Below are 24,624 nucleotides of genomic sequence, written 5' to 3'. Positions count from 1 at the left end.
TATTACATTTGATCATTTGAAACTGTGGTACATATTTTAGCAAGCATCATGGAAGTTGCCAGGTTTGATTTGCTTTCGCGGGCCACATAAAATGATGTGGCGGGCCAGATCTGGCCCCTGGGCCTTGAGTTTGACACCTGTGATTTAGAGCGTCTCATTATTCAAACTCCACACAGGAAGGCCAGAGCCGGAATCGAACCCTGCACCTCTGCCCTGTGAGGTCGACGCGCTAACCACTCGCCCACTGGGCCGCCCCTTTTGGGCTCCAACCAGGAGAAAACAACAGGCCTCCAAGAATGCATCAAGTTGCCGGCCCCCCAGGGACGACCTGCTTAATGAATGCATCAGGCAACCAAAGCCCAGTAAGGAGAAGGAGCCAGATGGACTGTCACGGAAAGACAAGCCTCTGCGTGGCATGTGCCTCCGACACATCGAAGAAGTGGCTGACATCAAGAATACATCCAGTACCAGTTGGCTGGAAAAGGCCGTACTGTAAGACAGCACAGAGGCGCTCGTCATGGCAGCAAAAGAACAGGGTCCGCGCACAACAACAATAGAGGCCGGTCTACCACATCGGATAGAACCCCTCGGCACAGGCTTTGCGAGGAAGCCCCAGAAATGGTGCAGCATGTTGCAGCAGGGTGTAAGATCTTGCCGGCAAGGCATACATGGAGCGGCATAACCAGGTGGCAGGAATCGTGTCATATAGGTCCCAGAATTCTTTTGACATTTGACTCGGCATGACTCAGACTTGATCTCAGTTTTATTGTTTTGTGCTTTCTACTGTCCTCGTAATTAATTTATTGTTTTATTGTTGTATACATGATATTTGCTCCATGTACAGCACTTGGTTTTCAGCGATGGCTATTTTAAAGTGCTCTATAATACAGTTGAGTTGAGTTGAGAGTTGAGAATCAAGATGGCAAACACCCGCCCCTCCAAAGGTGGTTGAGAACAACCAGGCCAAGATGTTATGGGACTTTCAAATCAAGACTGACAAACTGGTGATAGCCAATCAGCCTGACATAGCGGTGGTGGTGTCATGTTTTGCAAGGTGGTAGTTGTTGGGAGGACCCCAAAAAGCAGGGAGGCAGGGAGGAGAAGGGTGGATTGACCAAAATGTATTTTACAAAAAACACAAACCGTAGTACGTAGGAGAAACAAACTCCAAAAACTTACTCAAATAAAGTACAGCAAAATCAAAGTAGCAAAAAAAAAACCCAAGACAGAAAACAAAACATGGCACGTGCACACAGCAACAAAAAAAAACCCAAGACAGAAAACAAAACATGACACATGCACACAGCAACAAACAAACAGCAACAATGACGCGACACAGAGTGGTCGGGCATCAAGTCTTTTAAAGTGGCACTAATTACACAATGACCAACAGGTGTGCAGCTGCAGGCGGAGCCCTACAGTGCCACCTGTTGGTCACAAACAGATCCATGACAGGTGGATAAGCATCAGAAGATAGCAGTCATGATAGATAGAGCAACCCGTGGATAAGCATCAGAAGATAGCAGTCATGATAGATGGAGCAATCCATAATGACAGCAACATATACAGTGTTCAGTGAAACTCCTCTACAACGAAATCATGTTTGCAGCAAGACATTTTTCACAACAGGGCGGTTTTCTCTGCAGCAAATTTGATCTCAGATGTAAACACATACACACAAACGTATGTGTACTCTTCATTTTTATTCCAATAGTGCATAAGAATGAGCATACACTTATTTGACACTTCATATAGTCAGTGTAGAAAGAAAAAAAGGGAAAGAAATTGCGAAATTTACGATCAGCATTCACTTTCACTTACATCAATTTCTTGGATAATGTCTTATTTTGCTTCCTCCGTCTTTCATTTTGATCACTTTTACCCTCTCCTCCAGCATCAGAGCTCTTCTTGTCTTGGCTGCTTGACATCCAAAGGTCCATTTTGGAGCCATTTTAGCAATGCAACGTTCGTGCTGCGTCTGAAACTAACAATAACAAATACTTCCTGGACTACTGCTCATGTGTTAACCAGTGTGGTGGTTGCTGTTGCCGTTTCCGAACAAAGCAGTGGAGGTCGCTGTTGGATTAGACTTCATTTTAGTGAATCTTGTCTTGAGTCAAGAGCAGAGAAAATGATTTCGTATAACGCAACAGGGTTTTTTTTTTTCGTTGTATGGGGGGCAGGAAAGTGGGAATGGTGTTAATGCATAAAGATTTTTTCACACTAGGGGGTATTTTCGCCCATGTAGGTTTCGTTGTAGAGGAGTTTCACTGTATACATAACATACAGTATATATACTACAAGCTATTCTTACCCTAAGTGTTTTAACATACCTGAACCCGGATAGAAAGTCCAAAAGTGTGTGCCATTCCAGTGTCTGTCCCCTCATCTTTCATTCTGCTCGTACATTTATTAAAACAATTACTGCTGAAAGGAGTACTTCCTTACAGGTAGTGAAGTGTCTCACCCTTAATTTATTCTGTCACTTTGATGGATTTGCTCTGTTTTTTTTTTCTTTCACATGTTCGACATATAGCTCAGGGGAAGGCTCCGGCTGATCTGTCAAACCTTACAGTCATTATTTCAAAGATTAGCTACTTAGGGTGCAGTAAGCCACTTCACTTCACCAAGTGGTTTCCATGCACTGAAAGGGGACAGTCGAATCACTACCGTAACATTTTGAGAAGTTCAAGCGGTAATAGAAGCATGTTACACGTATCACATAAGCTAACCTTTTAACTTCTTTGGACGCTTTTGTGCGATGGTCAAAGTTGATGTAATAAATTTTAATAACATTACTTTTTTTTTTTTCATGTTTATGATTTCTTGTTTATATCGGGTGGCCCAGTGCTGGACTGGTTAGCACGTTGGTCTCACAGTGCAGAGATGCAGGGTTCGAAAACCGGGTCAGGCCTTCCTGTGTGGAGTTTGGATGTTCTCTCCGTGCCTGTGTGGGTTTTCTGCGGGTATTCCGGTTATCTCCTACTTTCCAATAATATGGATGGCAGGTTCATGGAACACTCTAAATTGTCCTTAGGTGTGAGTGTGAGCGCGGATGGTTGTTCGTCTCTGTATGCCCTGCGATTGGCAGGCGACCGGTTCAGGGTGTCCCCCGCCGACTGCTCGAAGACTGCTGGGATAGGCTCCAGTACGCCCTATGACCCTTGTGAAGATAAGCGCATCAGAAAATGGATTAATGGATTTTCAATATCTCACTATTCTGCGGAGGTGTCGAAATTGCCAATGGATCGATGCCCAACCGATGCAGTTCTCACAACCCACACGTGGAAAACCGAAAGTGCTTTCAGGAGCCCTCAAGGTGGCATTCAGCACCAACACCCAAGCCACTGTAACATTTCCACTTGCTTGCACGAACAACGCGGTGCGGGAAAAGGTTATCCAAGTCTGTCGAAACATCGCTTCCTCTTTACCCGGTCACTGGCTTCTGCGTGACCATGTCCGTCGGCTGCTGTCCTCCGTGAACAATGCGACATAGCATCAAGTTGAAAGGCACACAGGGGAGAACAATGAAGACTTGGAAGTGGACATTATTCCGACAAAAGCGCCGTCATTCAGCTTGACAAAAGACAAGGTCTTGACATGGGCAAAGTCAACCTGTATAGCTTTTGTTTAAATAGCAGCACTCGTTTATTTTATTTTATTTTTTTGAGTAAAGGGCCTCACAAATTGCAGAGCTTGGAAGCAAGTGCTGCAAATGACCTTGAAGAAAGGGCGTTGTGGTTGCGGCCATCTTTTTGACGAGACATGTTTGAATAAAAACTACACGACTTGACTGGGCTTGGTTCTCAATTTGCATTTCCTTCCAGCCCACACCGATAATATATTTTCACTTAACTTCTGTAGGTCATGACAAAAAGTTCAATCTGTCCGTTATAAAATATTTCCCCAGCAACTGTGGATTCTCTTTAAATCCTTCATGCAAGTTCAATATCAAGCAATATTCATAACATTTCTCAATGTAAAGATTTTCAATCTTCTACGGCTGTTTGAAATGCTAAACATCAATTTAAAGTTCATAAAAATCCTGCAAGAGGATCCTATCAAATGGTGCAGCGTTTCAGCAAAAGTTTGAGGGTTGGGAACCTTTTTTTCAAAATTAGAAAAAACCCACAATATTTGTCATCAACATCTCGAGAACAATATAATTTTTATGTCACTGCCAGAACATACTGTACAGTGACTATATTCAACAAAGAATAATAATAAGAACATCTGTTGAACTCAAACGTATGTTCGACTATGATTAATTTGTGCTGTCCAGGGAACTTGTGGGTGTCTATAGTAACTTTATGTGTAATATATGTAAATTACAATTTAAGGTAAGTTCACTGTGTCATTATGTTGGGTGACAATGAATTTACTTATCTTCTTGGTTGTCACATATTAAATGATTCCACGTAGCCAACTTTATGTGTAATATATGTAAATTACAATTTAAGATAAGTTAACTGTGTTATTATATTGGGTGACAATGTCATTTTCTTATCGTCTTGGTTGTCACATATTAAATGTTTCCATGTAGCTGCTGGTTGGGAAACACTGGTTTCGGGTGCAACCAGAACGAGAAAAAAAATTGAGATATTATGAGGACGATAGATTAAAAACAGGGGAGCTAGAGTTATTAAAAAATGGCGAGTGGAAATTCTGATTGGGCTGGTTGGGAAACACTGGTTTCGGGTGCAACCAGAGATATTATGAGGACGATAGATTAAAAATAGGGGAGCTAGAGTTTTTAAAAAATGGCGAGTGGAAATTCTGATTGCCTGTTGGCTTTTAGGGAGTAACTCACACATTGGCTGGTGGGCCGAACAATTCATTTAGGACCGTGGTTATGTTATATTGAGAGAGGTTGGGGAGAATGACTCCTGGTAATATATCACCCACGGATTGTGCAATGTGTATGGTGATGTTCATCTGTGTTTTTATGTACTGTATTTTCCGCACTATAAGGCAGTCCAGAGTATACGGTGCATCTTCAATGAATAGCTATTTAAAAATGGTTTTCTCGTATAGGATGCACTGCATTATAAGGCGCATAGAATAGAAGCTACAATAGTGGCTGCAGTTGCCTTATGCATCCACTAGATGGAGCTACGCTAAAGGGAATACAATACAATACAATGCAGCTTTATTGGTATAGAGCCTTCACAACCACTGCAGCTGTAACAAGGGGCTTTAAATAACATCCGAGAAACAAGAGTATTGATCCATATACAAATAAGGCGCATCGGATTATAAGGCGCACTGTTGGTTTTTGAGAAAATGTAATGCTTTTAGGTGTGCCTTATAGTGCGGAAAATATGGTAATTTATATGTCTAGTGTTTGTGGGCTGAGTATATGTTACATTTTAATAATTGTTATTTTCCTCATCATTTTGCCACTCAGATTCTGTCACAGGGGTACAGTAAATTCATCTCCAACAAAGTGTGTGCTAAGCATGGACCATCCTGAAAGGACGGGTGACTTCAAAGGGTCCGTTTTCTATCAAATCTTGACAAGATGGCATTGTGTGGGCACTCAGCCGGTTCGGAGGCGCTGAAGTGACCAGAGATCTGATATGAAATTAAAGGGCCAATTAGGCCTCAGGTAACGGATAACAGTTCCCATTTATCGGCTGCTCTGCTTTGATGAGGCGGAAAGAGAAAGACAGACATGGTGTAAAATCTGGAGTGAGGCGATCACTTAACAGCTTTCGCCCTCGAGGTTCAGACAGACAGCACAAGCCTTTGATTTTCCCATTAGCAGTCGGACTAGAGGATCCTAAACCTACCTGACTTATGATGTTCAAAAATGAGCAGTGTGTGTTCAGCCTTATCCCACATCCCTCCTCATGCCCCCCACCCCACTCAGGGGCTCCAGTCAGCCAGATAAGGGCTAATCTCCAGCTAGCTGCTGTTCATTTACAACCAAGCGTATCCCGAATCCACATTAATGTTGTGTGCCGGGGCCTCATATCCACTCATCCTGCCCTCCCAGAGGCTGCTCTGAGATGCAGGTGAGCACGTGATTGACTTCATTGGAATGAATAATGACTTCCCACACACAGCAATGTGTTCAAAGCCTGTGGCTGGGCCGCATGCTGTGAATGAGAAGCAGCTGGTGTAAATTTTAATAGAAAAGAAAGATACAGCTAACTAAAAGCCACCCACTGATCATCACTGTGGGAATACTTCAATTACAATTTTAAAGGATGTTTGTATGTATGTTTCTGTATGTATGAAGGCATATCCATTTCCACATAATACTACATTTACAGTATTTCATAGTTATTTGAAGTTGAAGAGATACATTGTCATACAGTTAAAAAGTGTAAAACAATTGAGTGTTAGATTTGCTGCTTTTTTTTCATTGACTGGTTTTATCTCTATTATAGGTATACAGTAGTGTGAGACATTTAATTAAACTCATTCAATCGCAGCCATTTTCACTGGAACAACCCCCTTAATCCCAGCGTTTTACTGGATTTTGACTGATCTCGCAAGGCCCACAGAATATTTGGTTCTAATGCTATATAAACATGGAGCCTACCAAAATAAAGTTTGGACTCTCTCTTTTCAGCAGAAAAAAAAATTGTTTCTGTCTTTTTCCATTCTTCAGCAGTCGGCATTACAAAATGGCTAAGTTTCATGGAAATGGCGATTCCTGGGCAAAAAACGGAGCAGCAAACAAAGCATGCATTTCAAGCACGTGAGGCACCACTGCCACCTACTGGTCGCTGTTTGACAAGATTTACAATGCAACCGCCTTATTCTCATTCACAATTGCATCAGACCCTCCTCTCTATGACGCAAAAAAAGACTTAGACGTACAAGTACGTCCTTGGTAGGCGGGGCCTAATTTTAAAAAGACGTACAAGTACGTCTTGTGGAATGAAAGAGTTAAAACCCACTATTAATTTCATTAATAAACAAAAAGACTATGTCTCACATTGTGTGTCTGCCTCACAAGCGTGTCTGCCTCGTCATTGAAGACACCACACACATCAACATATATTTTGATATCACTGTAGGTCTAGTTATGAGTAATTCTATAACAAGTACATGGGTGGCACCTTACAGGAGGCTGACATGTTTCACCGCCATCTTTCTGCTACGGATACCCAAAGGAGAAAAAAAATCAAATTACTGACTACAGCAGGAGTAAAAATAATTCAAAGCACGTTTGAGGGAATACCGTATTGGCCCAAATATAAGACGGTGTTTTTTGCATTGAAATAAGTGAATAATACATTGAAAAAAGTAGGGGTCGTCTTATATTCGGGGTCTAGATATTATACCCATTCACGACGCTAGATTGCGCCAGATATCATTGAAGCGAATGCTGAACTTGACTCCCCAGGCCAAAGCGAACCCCTGTCACGAAGAATAAAAATAAAAATAGCGGTAGCACGAAGAAGAAAAATTAAAAATAGTGGTAAGAAAGAAAAGAGAAGAAAATAATAGAAGAGATAACAGAAAATGGAGAAACGTAGCAACAATCTGAGGAAAAATGGGTCGAAGATCGGCCAGGTTAACCGACAGCTGAGGAGAAGTTATGATGTAATTTACATTTCAAAAACCAGAAGCCATTCATTTAAGAATGTGATTGCATTTTAGTTTACATATTTAAATGTTCAGATATTAAGATTTCAATGAGGCAAAATAACATGCTTTTTCTCTCAAATATACTGTTATAATCATTTGTTTCAGATGTACTTTAATTATTTTCTGTATAAAAATTAATTTGGAGTTCAAAGTCTTTTTTCAAACTTGAGTCTTGAAAAAGGGGGGGGGGTCGTCTTATAATCAGGGCCGTCTTATATTCGGGCCAATACGGTACTTGTCGTTTGTGATGACATTTTCCTTGTCGTAGGTTTACGAAGTATGGTCTCTCTGAGGCACCGTAGTTAGTGCGCAGGCTCGAGATTAGGTCATTGCAATCTGTTTGTTTGCCACTAGATAGCAAGTGCATTTTACACACTGTACCTTCAAACTATTATATTTTTAATGTGTGAAAGTTGTAGTGAGAAAATGTGATTGAGGAGAAGTTCTGCATGATGTCTGAATGGATGTTTGTTTCACGCTAAATATGAATACAACTTTTCAACCACTAGGTGGCATGGTGGTTTCATGTAGGATGTTGATGATGCACTTCCATTATAGGTGGCTGTATTACCCTTGTCAAATTAAAGTTTAGAGATTAAGAAATCAATTCATTTATGGATTCCTGCCCATTTTGTTCGTTAAAACTAACAAATACCACTCACTCGTCACAAATATATGTAATTTTATTGTCGTTGTTATTGAACCATTGTGATATAGTGAAGACTGGTTGAATCCTCATGCTTTTATTTTGTTAAGCCCTAAAATGATGCATACTGTGACATCACGTCTGGTTTTGGCGCCAGACAAATGATCGATGCTGCTGTCTCAACTGTGTTGGAATGTCCGCCCTATTCTATTTGGCGATTTGGACACCCACAGCCAGCTAGCTCCTTGTCGCATATCACGTGACTACCGTACATATCAAATCTCCGACTAATTATTGTTCATTTTATTTATCAGCTTCCGAATGTCAAATGAGAAAACTCGGGAAACAGGTGAGTCGTGATTGGTCCTGACCTGTGATGTCAGGTTCAGGGGGACAGCAACTGGCAAAATGGCCGCCCCCCCTGAGATGGATCAAAACGGGTGGGGTTTTCTGCTTAATTCATATTGCACAAACGCAGTTTTAATCAGAATGCCGTATTTAGCCTTTTGAGGGAGCATAAAACATATTGTCGAGAAAATGTTTGACCTGCTTTCCTGAAGTCTCCTTTTTTTAAGTTCTTGCTTTTTCAGCTCCGCCTGAAATCTTTTTATTTTCCATCCAGGGCAGGGTTCACCAACCTTTTTGAAAGTGAGAGCTACTTTTTTAGTACTGATTAGCGTCAAGAGCTACTCATTTTGTCCAGACCGAGCGTACTGAAGGGATACAAAACCGTGACGCGAAAGCGCTTATTTTAAGCCTGGAAGACGGCAAACACAGATGACAGTTCAACAGTCAAGTGGTGGTCAAGTGGCTGACTATGATTAATAAAGCTCAACATTGTTTACATGCTCAGAGAACATGAAAAAAGGAATATGCGATTCTCTTCGATTGCCTTTTTAGCATTCGAACTTGGAATCCACGTCGCATGAATCAGAACGCAAATTATATGAAATCCAACAGACGGCACATAATTAACAGTTTATGTCTTCTTCATTCATCGAATGGCGCGAAGCGCATTAAGCCGATTTCTGTGGTACGTAATAAGTAATTGTTTGCTTTTCTCTGGAAATGGGCGAAAAGAGAGGGAAATTGCTCATTCATAATGAAAGCAAATGATAGAGCCCATTACACGCATGCTCAATAGCTTTCTATTTTCACAGCGAATTATTTAATGCGATTTGTGTAAGTAATAATCTTCCATTTTTGCATCCATCAAAGCAGAATAAGATGCAGAGGTGGTTGCTTAAAAGCATTGGAGTGCTTGAAATAGCGAAGGTAGTGTGTGATGAGGTAGTTGGCCCATTTTCTTTTTTTTTTCTTTTTTTTTTTTTCTTTTAGGAAAAAAAAATCTCATTAAGTGTGACACTGAAAATTAGTTGAATGGGACCAAAGTGGGAGTGAATGAACTCCCAAAGGGGCTGTGAGGAGGTTTCGGCATTGTTTGCAATTAGTTATTGAGTATTGAAACAGCTCAGGGGAAGCTTAGAGCAGCTGATCGGAATATCGGTGACCATGAGAAGAAGAATATAGTTTGTGTGTCTACACAGATGGTAACATTGTCAAGAAACATTACTTTCAAATGCAAGTAACTTGTAATATATAATAGATTACTTTTCGGAAGTAACTTGCCCAACACTAAAAATGAGACAATTACAGCATAGGAGAATGTGTAAAATGTTCATGGATGCTGATATTGGTGAATGGTGAAAAGTCAATGACTTTTTATTCACCTAAATCAGAAACATGGTTGCAATGGCGAGGGAAATAGAAAAAAATAAAACATGTTTCACCCCCAAGATGTTCACTGAAAAAAATAAAATAAATAAAACACTCGATGAACCCCAAAGAATGAAGTCACCCGTGGCAGTAAATATTCACGCTTTGATGAAACAAAAAAAGGATTTATTTTGGTGTGCAAGCTAATTTATTTATTAAGACAAAGTAAACCTTAAAAAAATAAATACATTGGATTTATTACATTTGGTCATATAAAAATATACATTTCAATTCAAACCAAAAAGTGCTCTCTGTAAACCACACTTATATGTTGGAAACACTCAGTTAGATTTATCACTACATTGAATTTAAATTTTTAATTGCTTTGGTGGCCAAGTGGTTAGCGCGTCGACCTCACAATGCAGAAGTACCAGGTTTATTTCCAGCTCTGACCTTCCTGTGTGGAGTTTGCATGTTCTCCCCGTTCTCTGCGTGGGTTTTCTCCGGTTACTCCGGTTTCCTCCCATATTCCAAAAATATGCATGGCAGGCTAATTGAACACTCCAAATTGTCCTTAGGTGTGAGTGCGAGCATGGATGGTTGTTTGTCTCCGTTTGTCCTGCGATTGGCCGGCGACCGGTTCAGGGTGTCCCTCGCCTACTGCCCGAAGACAGCTGGAATCGGCTAATGAGTTAGTTGGCAACCTTATACAGTACATGGATAGCATGACCATGACTTAGTCCTGTATGTACATTTGAGAATAAGGTAACTTTCTAAAATGCTTTGTGAAAGTAAAGGGGTTTGTGATATTTTGGAAGGACATGAATGACTCATAAAGAATGAATTTCAAATCACTGGGATTCATGCACCTCCTCACTGCATGTACAGCACTATAACATGCGAGTTCAACTTCACACACAGAGGTACATAGGCTAATAGGATGTTCTTGAAGTTCATTGCAGAAACGTGACAGCGAGCAGCAATCGTTTGGTTCATAATTGTGTTTGGCATTCATACGGGCAAGCTGGCAGAGTGGCTGTGTTTCAGGATTTATGAGACATAGACAATGAGGAGGAAACGAGATCAGAATGCTTTAGTCATATCGGAATATGCCGCTTAATGGATAAGCACTGAAAACACATCTGAGAATTGTAATCGGCGACACACAAGCTCAAAAGTGTTTTTTTGGCCGGTGCTGCAAAAAGTGTTTTTTTAAATAATCATACTGTGTTTATTTTTGTTTGAAATGTAATTAATGGAAAATGAACTGAACAGAGTGCTATTAATTTCATTTTTTTTGTTTTATTGTAAATGCACATATCCGTGAAAAACACCTTTTTCGGGTTGGACATGATTTATCCATTTTGCCATTTTAAAGTACAGTTTACTTTATACTACTTTATACAATTTACAGTACTAATGTTTGTACCAAACTATGCATTGCGTTACAGTGGCTTACAATAATAAGTATGGTTTTAAGGATAAAGCCATCACCTTATTTTTGATCAACACTTTAAAGCACAGGTGTCAAACTCAAGGCCCGGGGGCCAGATCTGGCCCACCACATTATTTTATATGGCCCGCGAAAGCAGCTCAAACATGTCAGCTTCCATGATGCTTTCTAAAATGTCTACCAAAATTTTTAATTCTCATATGTAATAAATAAGAGATATTTTTTTTGTTACCACACCCCTCATGATAGTAACTTAAACAATAGTTGAATCAACAGTTATTCTTGACTTCTTAATATGGTTTCAGTCATAACGGCCCTCCAAGTGAGACAGTCACTAAAATGTTGCCTGCGCCAAAAATGAGTTTGACACCCCTTCTTCAATTTTACGTGTGGCTTGGGTGGTACATAGCATGGAAAAATGCATAAGCGCTTAAAAAAAAAATGGACATCTAGATGGGCATTTTGTCAATCTGTCACTGACGGACGGCCACATTTTCTGACGAGTGATGACTGATGACAAACGTAATTATTAAAAAAAGATGGAGGTGGATTTCCGTCCATCAGCGTAATCATCACTAACCGGGTCGAGTACCGACGGACCTCTCAGTCCGCCGATTTCACTGACGACTGATGGAAAACAAGCCCCGCCTGTCTCGCGTTTGTTTGAGGATGTTGAAACAGGCAAATTGATGTGAGTGTAAAGATCTTTGATCAGCCACCGTATAATGTAAATACACGGATGTATAGTGCACTCTAACATTTTAATCAAATTGGATTTTTCTTCAGTCGGACTCTGACTTTTGCGGGGGGGCAAGGAGGGGTCAGGGGTGGACTGACAGACTGAGAATAGATAGAATGATGGGTTGGTGAAATTTACTAACGGAAGCACGGTTAAAATGACACTTACTGACACACTGACGATTACAGTTTGGTTTGGCTTGAAAAAAATGATGGACTGACAATGACGGACTAGGTGACAGAATATTTATGGCAACATTTTGGACGCACAGGTACGTCTATGATGGGTCCAATGAGACGTAGCGTGTGTAATTTTCTGTTGGAAAAAAGACATGTATGAGCAAAGAAGGCACTCACTGGCGTGTTATTCCTCAATTTTCATTTTGAAGTGTACTTACGCAAATTTAGATTACCCCCCCCCCCCTTGTGCACAACTTCACAAAAGAACAGGCAGGCACGCATGTAGATGCAGTAAACATTCCCAGGACAAGGAGTGATTTACAATTGGCGAGGAGACATGCCAAGCAGGTGACATTAAAAACAAACGCTGTGCCAATTATTTTTAAAGAGCAAGAAGTGAGAGATGAGCTTAACTGCCTGAGGGAGGAGCTGCTTTATGCCTTTTGCGATTCCCAGTGAGGCAAGCGACAGCGTTGTGGGCGTTGTGCCTATAATGCTCATAAAATAAGTCGCTGAGGCACCGAAACGATGCGGCACTCTGACCTTTATGCGGGTGAGGTTGAAGGACATATTAATGACAGCATTGTCCGTGCTATGTGTAGCGAGCAAAGACATGACGGACATGGTGCTATCTGACGCACTTCCTGGTCTACAAAGAGTATTTTGTGCCATCTAAAGATTTTTTGTTTAAAAAGTAGGCTCTCACTCCAGACTTATTTCGTAGTATTGGGTGGAAATGATATGGCTTCATTCTTTCAGGATGAAAATGATAGACGCGTTCCATTCGGAGAAGCTATGTGTGTACTTTGTATATCATTGTGCAATCTAGTTCAACGTTGAGACACGCATGACAATGATCTGTTTTTCAAGTAATTGAATGTGTATGAAAAATAAAGAGTGTATTAAATTAATTATCGACAAAATATTTCCTTTTAACTTTTTACAATCAGTCTTTTTGTCGGAACACTTTGTCACCTGTAGCTTCCATCCGTAGAGCTCGTGCACCAATTGAATACTACAAATCATCTTTCCATCTTTTTTTTTTTTGTGCTAGGCTTAATTTAAAATGTTAAATGTTAAAAATACTGCATCAATCGCATTGGTTGCCTCACACCATTTAAAGAAATGAGCCGCAGTACATTTGTTACAGAGCAATTATTGTTGAATGGATAATCTACCACTTTAGATGCTGTAATTTAGCCTGCAGCAACCATTCACCCAATCATTTTCCATACTGTTTGTCTTCATTAGGGTTGCAGGTAACTGGAGCTTACTTTAACTGACTTTGGGAGGGAGTCTGGGTACACCCTGGAATGGTTGCCAGTGAGTCGGGACATGGAAAAAAAAAAAACGAAGCCCGAGTTTGTGAGAATCAGTTAAGGATGACAATTTGATGCCACTTTGTCCTGAATCAGCCCAAATGGACTGTAATTGCCTCAAAGTAAATAATAATTTAAAAATAACTACATTATGGATTCAATATTTGCTACTTTATAATACAAAATGGATGAACTGAAGAGTGACATGAGCAAGTCTTCATCCACAATATGTAACTATAAAATGGTTGAAAAGATATACTACCGTATTTTCCGGATTATAAGATGCTTCGGAGTATAAGGCACACCTCCAATGAACGGCCTATTTTAAAACCGTTTTCAAATATAGGGCACCCCGCATTACAAGGCGCATAGAATCGAAGCTGCAACAGCTGTGGCAGTTACGTTATGCCTCCACTAGATGGAGCGATGCTAAAGCGAATACAATACAATACAGCTGTATTTATGTAGCGCTTTCACAACCGCTGTAGCTGTAACAAAGCGCTTTACAAGATATTTAAAATGCTCCATCCAAAAAAAAACTGAATATTTGAAGGCACATCAGATTATAAGGCGCACTGTCGGCTTTTGCGAAAATTGAAAGCTTTTAGGTTCGCCTTGCAGTGCGGAAAATACAGGATATTAAATATTGCATTTTGTTATTACTAATTCCTATAAATATGTTGAGATGCTTCGCTTTTTATATAATACTCCTCGAGGAGGGTTTTAAGGAATTTACCTAGCCCTGTAAATCTGAGAATTTTCTCAAATTCGTACTCTTTAGATTAGATCATGCTCAACATTAATATTCAAAGTCTTGTTGGTAAATATTAGTAAGCTAACTTAAGCTATCAAATGATAATAACAGGTTCAAGAAACAGGACAAAGTGGCCTATTAAGCTCTGGACGATGGATGGTGTCACGCATACCACGATTCACTGCACCAAATGTAAAATAACACAATTTTGCCAGGGGAGAAAACGGATCACTCATTCGAGGAAACGCAACACTCGGACGATGGTAGACTGCTGGTGTCTACCAGGGTGCCACAAGAGGGGACAAAAGAAGAAGCGCGCGAGCATTCTACAGGCTGCCAAAAGAAGAACCAAGGTGTAGCGCCGGCGTTGCGGCAAACCGCTCCTCCGGGTTGCACTTGAGCGCCGAAGAGGCCGCTAGCAAGCACGCCTGCACCGCCCACCTCCGCTAGTCGGTGCGCCCGATTGAGAAGTCCCGCGATTCAGCCCATTGGCTCGTTGGCATCCATCCCATCCTCATCCGCCTGCAGCGGGGCAGTCTACAACGCTCAATATTTTAACAAATAAATAAATATGTCAATTAATGTGAGAATACCACGATCGCTAATTATCAAAACTCACATGCGCTTCTCTACTTATGCCCACTTCAACCTCTGAAAATCTAATCGTCACCTTATTTTGGATTTCAAAAGCATTTTGCCTTTTTCTCCCCGTAGACCACAGGTCTCAAAGTCAAGGCCTGGGGGCCAGATCTGGCCCGCCACATCATTTTATGTGGCCCGTGAAAGCAAATCAAGCATGTCAAGTTCCATGATGTTTGCTAAAGTCTGAACCAAAGTTTCAAATTGTCACATGTAATCTACAATATCAGTCATTATTCTTGACTTCTGATTTTAAAACTAGTTATCCATCAATTTGTTGTGCGCTGTGTATGTAATATGTGGAGGTGATTAAACATTTATATGGTTTCCCAAAATTCATAACGGTCCTCCAAGGGAAACCGTAACTACAATGTGGCCCGCGACAAAAATGAGTTTGACACCCCTGCCATCGACGTACACTGGAGAGAAAAAGCTTCATGTCACTTAATGTTAGAAAACAATGAGCAACAGCCACCAAAATTCATGTGCACATCTATGCCTGTGCCACAGATGTCAAACTCAAGAGCCAGATTTGGCCGTCACATAATTCTATGTGGCCCGCAAAAGCAAATCAAACATGTCAACCTCCATGATGCTTGTTCAAAGATGTACAAAATTTCAAATTCTCATTTGTAATCAAGAAGATATTATCAGCATTTTCTTGTTACCAGACCTCATTACAGCTACTTCAACAACAGTTGAATAAACCATTATTCCTGACTTCTTTACATAGTTCCAGTCATAGCGGCCCTCCAAAGGAAACAACTACAGTGTGGCCCGCCACAAAAATAAGTTCGTCACCCTTGACCTCTGCTCACATCAATCTTTGGAAATCTCAAAACCATTGTACCAATCCTTTTTCATTTTAGGGACAATAATATCTTCCTCTCGTTAGTGCTCATGACAGCTTAATGAGGAAAACACTTCATGTCCATAGAATCCGCCCACCACCATCCACAGCGACCACCGTCACGGGGGGCCATGGGCAAGCATGCGTGTGCGCCGGACCGCCTACCCTTGCTGCTCTCGGCCCGCCAGCGCAGCCCAGCCCTTGGCTCCGAGGCCACCTGGATGTTTATTATTGCCTCTTATAAACCATTGGGATCAATCTGGGATCAGCAGAGGTATAAAATCAACAAATGCTGAATTTTGACATTTGGCCCCTTTAATTATGTATTGTAATCAGTGTGCTGTATATGTGCATAGGACCTGTCAGTACAGACTCTGATGTTTGCTATGGGCAAAAAAAAAACAAAATGGTTGTCTGGCATTGACTAAAGTACCTGTGAGGCCTTCTCTCTTGTCAGTGCCAGCATTTCTTTACCAGATGTACCATCCCCCCAGGTGAGTGCATTGCAGCTGGCAAATTAAGAAACACTTGGTCAGGATCCCAGAACTTGCTTAGATGCTGTCTGTGTCTTTGAACCGCACAGATAGACGTGTGCCATGCAGAGCGTCCTCCCACTGGACCAGGCAATTAATGCAGATAAGACACTAATTTGTCTGTCTTTTCAAAGATGTAGCCCTTTAAAATTGTACTCTTGGAGCAGATTGTATGTTCTGTAGATTCAAGATGGCGCCGTAGTTGGCAGCCGTCGGCAAGAGCTTTGCTGTTTGTCCTTTTTGTCTTTTATTTTGTCATATGGTGTTTGTTGCCTTTCACGTGGACCTGATGTGGACTGTTTTCAGCATTTTGGCCATGACATTCGTCAAGGGAGAAGAATCTGTGCTTGATGGATGCGCCTTCTCGGCAGCATGCATGTAACAGCACTGATTTTGATTTCGGCGGGGAATGTCTGTGCTATTTGAATGCCATCGCCAGACAGCCCAGCGGCGCTTGTGTTTTTTTGCGCCTGTAACGGGCAGCATTTTCCACAGCCCCGTTTTGTTCAGCGGAGATGTCAGTGCTGTTGGATAGTCTGCGTTGGTGCGGATGGATAACTGGTGGAACCGAGCATGAGAATACAGGAGCGTCGGCGCGGAGCACGCCTGTGTATTTGGAACCGAGAGTCGCCGCTTGGAAATGAAGCGGATTTACATGGGACGGGAGAAGTGAACTGAACCAATCTCTTTTTTTCATCAATGCTTCGTGTCTTTCTTTCACATTTGTCAAAACACGAAGCTTCCACAGCTTCGTGGTTACTTTCAAACTTAGCTTGGAGCAGACGTGTGTGCATTTTGAGCATGACGTCTCTTTTCCAGCGGTGAAAGGACACGTGGATTCTCTCCTCTTTCGTATGCAGGAATGGTGGTTCCGATTGTATGACTGTCCGTGTCTTGTTGTTATGTGTTTTGTGTTGTATTGTTTTGTTATTTGACGTTAACTGTTCTGTAAAGCGCTTTGTTACAGCTGCAGGTGTTGTGAAAGCGCTATAAAAGTAAAGATGTATTGTAACAGTGTTTTTTATTTTTTTTTCAGATAATTGTAACCTGCAAATCAATAGATTGCGGTTAAATTGGGGTCCGTTAAATTGAGATTCCATTGAAACTCAATCAAAATATTAATCTCCACACTAGAGTTCATTATAGACAGGTAACTCACTCACCGAAATTTGTCGCCATCTATCAGTTATGTCGCTGCGGTAGCCGTGAGGCGAGTTAGTATCATGGTATATGTGAACAAATATTTTCCCTGTATTGATCCGAAGGGCAACCCATAAATTGTCAAAACCTAATCAAGACTGATTGGCCGTCATACTGTCACAATCAGCCAATCAATGCCATTACCGCATACACTTCCACTGGGTATGAATCTAACTCTGCTCATTTGACGTAAAAATGGGAACATTATAGCGGTCATAAATCACTCATTCGTGGAGCATTCTTTCGTTAATAGGGAAGTTTTTTTTTTCTTGCTTTGTCTCTCCCTTCAACATGCTGCATTTTAATTCCTGTCCGCTTGATCATTAAAATTAATGCGTGCAGTTCACGCCCACTGCAAATTAGTTCAGACTGTTTTGCAAAAGGTTTTGCTCAGGGTCCTTCTGCGTTGAGTTTGCATGGTTAACTGAAGACTTAAAATTGCCTGGAGGTAAAGTCTCGCTGTGTCCTATTTTTACGTCCTTGATAGGAAGGAATTGGACTGCTCCTGGTCGCCAGGTAGCTTTGAATAGTTCACATTTTTTTCCTGAAGAATTAAAATCACGATTGAATAACTTGCATTTTATGTGACCTTGGGTTATCTTTGTCTTCATTTATTTACAGTTGATAATCTCAAACATTAAAATGAGGAAGGGATGCAAAAAAGTATTAATTTGAGAAGAGAGGAAAATACACTAACTACGGAACTGAATTAAAAAAAAAGACGCAAGTTCAAAGCTATTCATTTCTCTGTTTTTACATGTATGCATTTATGAGTGGTTTTAAAAATAAATCAAATCCCAAATTTCAAAAATAATGATTGTCATTGGTGGCACGGTGAGCTACTGGTTAGTATGTCGGCCTCACAGTGCAGAGGTGCAGGGTTCGATTCTGGCTTCGGCCTTCCGGTGTGGAATTTGCATGTTCTCCCCATTCCTGTGTGGGTTTTCTCCGGGTATTCCGCTTTCCTTCCACATTCCAAAAACATGCCTGGCAGACTGATGGAACACTTTAATTTGTCTCGAGGTGTGATTGCGAGCGCGAATGGTTGTTCGTTTATGTGTGCGCTGCGTTTGGCTGGCAACCGGTTCAGGGTGTCCCCTGCCTACTGCCCGAAGACGGCTGGGATAGGCTGCAGCACGCCCCGCGACGCGTCTTAGGATAAGCGGATCAGAAAATGGATGGATGGAATTATTGTCACTTGAAAAAAATAGTCCAGTGTTTTGTTGTTGTTGTTTTTTTTTTTTTTTTTTTTTTTTTTTTACACAGATGTAACAGATACATTTTTTTTTTTTTGTTTTTTTTACACAGATGTAACAGATACTAGTGTCAACTTTACAACAAAATCAATGACTCTACTTGTTTCTCTCTTTTTCTTTTTCTCAATCAGATTACGAGTGTCCACTCCTCAAATTCAGAGATCGTAAAGTCCGGGAGCCCCAAATCCCCTCTCAAGAGTTTATGGACAGAAAGCAGTAAGGACATGTCCATAAGTAGGCTGTTGTTACAGACTCTGCATGGCAAAGAGAACAACACTGCACTGGACCTTCGTTACGATACCCCAGAGCCCTATTCAGAACAGGATCTGTGGGAATGGTTGAGGAACTCCACCGACCTGCAAGACTCACGGCCCCGGGCTAAACGGCGGCCCATGGTCAAGACCGGGAAGTTTAAAAAGATGTTCGGATGGGGGGACTTCCACTCGAACATAAAGACAGTCAAACTCAACCTGCTGATCACCGGTAAGATCGTGGATCACGGCAACGGCACGTTTAGTGTCTACTTCCGCCACAACTCCACAGGTCAGGGCAACGTATCTGTCAGTTTGGTCCCTCCGACGAAGATAGTGGAGTTCGACGTGGCGGCCCAGCAGTCCGTCATAGACGCCAAGGACTCCAAGTCCTTCAATTGCCGCATCGAGTACGAGAAGGTGGAGAAGGGCGCCAAGAACACGCTCTGCAACTTTGACCCATCCAAGACGTGCTACCAGGAGCAAACCCAGAGCCATGTCTCCTGGCTGTGCTCAAAACCTTTCAAGGTCATTTGCATCTTCATTTCCTTCTATAGCACCGACTACAAATTGGTGCAGAAAGTGTGTCCGGACTACAACTACCACAGTGACACTCCTTATTTTCCATCTGGCTGATCTTTTCATACAAACCGATGCAATATCGTTGACGAGTGAGACGCAGGCCAGGGCTTCGACCCCACCTCTGAGGAATGCGTATCCTCGGGAACATCTGTTTTAATTGCCATTGGAATATGTAGATATCAGGGTTTGTTTTATTGATTGATTGATTGATTGATTGACCGATCAGACACCAAACAAGCCACAAAGTTGGTATATTTGCATAATCCAATGAGATCTAAGATACGATACGGTACAATCTTTTGGAGCGTGGTCAGATGATATTTTTGCTCTTATTTCGACTTCTTCACAGACTCGCAACTTTGTTGTTAACATGTCCATCGATCTATTCTTGAACTAAAGACGGATTAACGACATAACTTATTTAGAAAATATAACAGTTTATTATTATTATTATTAGTCCTCACAATGCAGTTAAACATGCTGTGAAGAATGTAACGTGAGTTCAATGTTTGATGTGAGGTCTGTGTAGGACTAAAATGGGTTTGAGCAGATGCTCCTCCCCCCCCCGGTTGAGCTTCAGTGGTAGCGCCGATGATAACGTGAAGATTTGACTCTGGAACACGACCGCTCCTCAGCTGTCGAACCGAATGCTGCTACTCGTCCAAACAGATTCTCAGCCGACTGCCAACCTGATGACCTGACTGCAAAATGATCAGCGGGTAGTTTGGGGGAGATGGGACTCACTCATAATCACCTAATATACATCAGTTATAGAAATGTAATGTATTGAATTCAATATCTGATGACCTAATTTGTATGAATGGTTTGTATTGTAAATAGTCGATTCTCCCGCTGCTTCTGTACAGTATATGCACCCCCCGTGAGCCGTCCGTGTTATTCCTTTCTTGCTTAGTCGACTAGTCCACCCATACGATGCTTGTTCTTGGTTCCTCTATCAAAGAAAATAATGTGGAAGCCCTAGATGTGATTTTACTGGAAACGGCAAGCCTGTACAGAAACCCACGACTCAATACAGGGTGTCCAAAGAACCCGAGATTACATCGTTATATGTGAACTACTTCAACTACAGAAATCATAATATCTTAGCTTATGTCGGGCCTTCCTTCTTTGCGGGTACATAGCGAGTGAGGGTTTTCCTAACTCCAATTGTAACCTCAGGGGTGTGCAATGAGTTTCTGTAATGCTACCATACACCATAAGAGACTGTATGAAGTCATACGGCTATAGCTACGAAGCATAAAAGAATATTAGCGTACCGTTACGTGTTAAATCCGATGGAAATTGGGGATAGCTTTTCTGGACACCCTGTATGAGACAAGTATTCATTATAATTGTCTTTTATGGCAGAGACGGTTGGAGATGTACATTTGAATAAAAATAGAGGAAATTAAATTTTTGACTGATGTTTCGTCTGAGTTGCATTGTTCTGTCATGGCCACCATGCACGGCGTTTGTTGGTGAATGAGTTCTCACATTCATTATCAACAGTGATTTAATAAGGAATGAAACACATCAATATCGCGACGTTAGCACTGAATTATTGTGAATCGCTGCAAGTTTTTACATTTTCAAAGGACAACGTTCCATTATATTTTTAGAACAGAGCCATGAGTGACCAGAAATGGTCCTCGGGACGCACCATGATGGTGGATAGTCTTGATCTTTTTTTTTTTTTTCCATCACCTCCTGACAGTCCCTTTTGGTCTAAGAGGTTTCACACACTCGCAAAATTCATCTCTGGGTTTTAAGTGAGACAGCCATGCATACACATAGCCCGCCTCAGAGTGCTCTGGGCAGCCAGGAGGGCGAGTGGTGTTGCCATGGAGGTGGTTTAACACAACTCAGAACCAGCCATGGAATGTGGCTTTGCGTTGGTCAGTCCACCTCAGATTGCTTGCTCGGCAGGTCGCTGAGCATGACCATGCAGTGGAAAAAAAGTCCTCCAGGGGAACCCGGGCATTGCGCTGCTGTTGCCGCCTCAGCGGGCACCGTGGCCGGCCACAATTGCACTGACGGCACGCTGAATTTCAATGGAGCAACAATAAAGAGACGTATTGCCCACAAGACGCCCAAATACCTGCAACTGTTATTCACAGTTAACATGATTGGAGTTATTTATTATTGATAAGCAGAGGTGTCAAAAAGTTGACATTTTAGGTATTGATAATATAATTTGAGTGGGTAACACTGTGGTCGACTGGTTAGCACGTCCATCTCACAGTGCAGAGGTGCAGGGTTTGTTTTCGGTTTCGGCGTTCCTTTGTGGAGTTCGCATGTTCTCCCTGTGCCTGGGTGGGGTTTCTCGGGGTATTCCGTTTTCCTCCCGCATTCCGAATGGCAGGCTAATGGAACGCTCTAAATCAGGGGTGGGCAAAGTTTTTGGCTCGGGGACCATATTGACTTTTCAAATTTGACAGAAGGGCCAGGTCAGCACAAGCTACAGTACATATGTTTAAAAAAATAAATTAATTAATAAACCTGCATTTGTTGACGGTCCATATCAAACATCAACAGAACAAAAGCATGGAAGTATTAACATACTTTTTTTAATCAGAACAGTGTTGGTGATCAACCATGTTAGCCAGTGCATTGCTCTAGAAGTACAGCAATACAGTAAATATTTTCAAGTAAGGGATCATATTTGCTTTGTCCAATCTTTCCTGATAACAGAATTTCCTACTGTGGGAAACAACTACGTTACACATCCTGTAGGAATGTCCAAGTATGTTAACAACATACATGTGTGACAACACAAGCAACAAAGTGCAACAATATATTGCCCAAAAACTGTTTATAACACAAAAACTGCAGCATACAATTCAGGTATATGAACAAAATATAGTATATTTCTTTCCACTCACTCACTGTCTTTAACTTGACCACCCCTCAATCACCACCCAAGACAACGTTGCTCAGCTGATGTCCTGCAACCAACTTTTGGAGCCAACCACGGAACGCCTCGAAGTCCTCGATGCCCATAGTTAGCGCGATGGAGCTCGCCTTCTCTCTTATCAGCGGCCCAGTTTGTGGAAGGTTTTTACCACGATAACAGTCAAACCATTCTCGGAAACATTCATTGAGTCGACTGTCCGTCGAGCCGCAAGCAATTCGCTCTGACCATGGAAATTGCCAAAATCGGACTGAGTAAGAATCGCTTCCTTGTTTTTCAAAGTCTCGAGATTTGAATCTTTCCGACTCCGAGCGTCTCCTGAATGTTTCGTACTTTGAAACCCGTTTCGTTTAATCAGATGCAATTCACTTTCTCTTCCGCGGCCATTACTGTTCCTCTTCGTTTGGATGCCATGATCGACAGGACGTAAACATTTTCGCAATTCCATTAAAGCTCACTGCAATAAAGAGTCACTGACATTTTTGGATCCAATGATAGAAAATAACTCACACAGTCTCATTCCGTCGTATCGAGCGGGAATTGCTTGAGTTGGCGTTTCTGCGGGCTTCCGTATGGCTTCCGAATTCTGGAACTTCCATTGTTACGAATCGTTCGTTAAGACGTTTTTTTTTACCGGGTTCGGGAATTTCCATTTGACAGAGGTCCGTAGGTGGTAGATAAGATCTCTCCCTCTGTCTCCCCCACACCCCCCCGCGCCCCTTCCCGTGCTCTGCAACTTCAAGTCACTGCGCCACCTGGCGTTGAAATGCCTGCCATTACAAGTCCAAATAAAATGAATGCAATCATTCACATCGAACCTTAATTGTGTCCCAACCTTCAGCGGGCCGAATTAAAAAGACCAACGGGCCGGATCCGGCCCGCGGGCTGTAGTTTGCCCACCTCTGCTCTATATTGTCCCGAGGTGTAATTGTGAGCGTGGACGGTTCTTTGTCTGTGTGTGCCCTACGATCGGCAGGCAACCAGTTGAGGGTATAACCCGCCTATGAAGACAGCTGGAATAGCCCGCGACCCTCGTTAGGATGAGCGGATTAGAAAATGGATGGATGGATAATTTTAGTGGACTAGTTATTTTTCAGCCTACTTTGTCCTTCTTACTTTTTAAGACAAATATCTGTACGTTCTACTCTTTACACACACAAAAAAGCCTCATCACTATTTTTGGATTGTTTTCATCCCAGTTTATCATGGTTCGAAACACCAATCCGGATCCATCGCGCAAGGATAGCTTGAATGATTTTGATTGGGGATGGACGACAAGTGTAAACAAACATTCTGACACGCTACGGGTTGGCATGCGATGCATTGCACCTGAACACGACGTAAACCAACAATTCATGACAACTCGCCACACTCAACCGAGTGCAGATGTAGAGCTTTGCCAGTAAATCGTACGACTGTCCGTCTCCCAACTGAGTGAAGAAGCAGAGGTTCGTATCCAGCCAACCATCACACATTTCTCAAATAACGAATCTGAAAGAAGCAGAGGTTCGTATCCAGCCAACCATCACACGTCCCGGGTCGTACTTGGAGGAGTTTTTCTCAAATAACAAATCTTGAACGCGCTGCAAACTTTGGGAACCGAACTGAAGTCAGCATCTCTTCAGCAAGTGTTTCAAAGTCAGATGTTTGGAAAGCCTGGCTCACACCGCAGGATAATTAGCCTGATTTTAACCTCGATTCCCTCCTTCCAACCATCATAAGATGGTTCAATTATGATAGTGGATCCCAAGATAATCTTATCAGATATTCCTGCAGCATTTCATGTGTCCAGACTAATATCGACGGCTCAGGATGCTTGGGCAGCTCCGAACTCAAATCGAGGATATTCAACATGTTGAATTGTTTCAGCCCGCCCTCACACCGTGTGTGGTTGTGCCCCGAGGACAAACGAGCATCCACCCAGTCGGCAGTGATGTGCACCCAATCAGAAAGTGAGTTGATGAGGTAATGAGGAAGCAAAGTAGGGAATC

General features: G+C 41.9%; 1 protein-coding gene across 1 annotated transcript in view; it reads left to right on the top strand.

The window, feature by feature from the left end:
- nxph1 (neurexophilin 1) overlaps positions 1-21,151 on the top strand; it is a 35,068-nt gene extending 13,917 nt beyond the window's left edge. Inside the window, exon 2 of the mRNA XM_019857304.1 lies at positions 19,021-21,151. Within this exon, the coding sequence (XP_019712863.1) occupies positions 19,021-19,776 (756 nt within the window). The 3' untranslated portion in view covers positions 19,777-21,151. The remainder of the gene's footprint in view (positions 1-19,020) is intronic.
- Positions 21,152-24,624: the final 3,473 nt, after the last annotated feature.

This window comes from Hippocampus comes, unplaced genomic scaffold, assembly GCF_001891065.2.
Source record: "Hippocampus comes isolate QL1 unplaced genomic scaffold, H_comes_QL1_v1.1 scaffold73, whole genome shotgun sequence".
Taxonomy (NCBI): Eukaryota; Metazoa; Chordata; class Actinopteri; order Syngnathiformes; family Syngnathidae; genus Hippocampus; species Hippocampus comes.
Note: the sequence above shows the minus strand (reverse complement) of the source record. Positions and strands in the feature narration are given on the sequence as shown.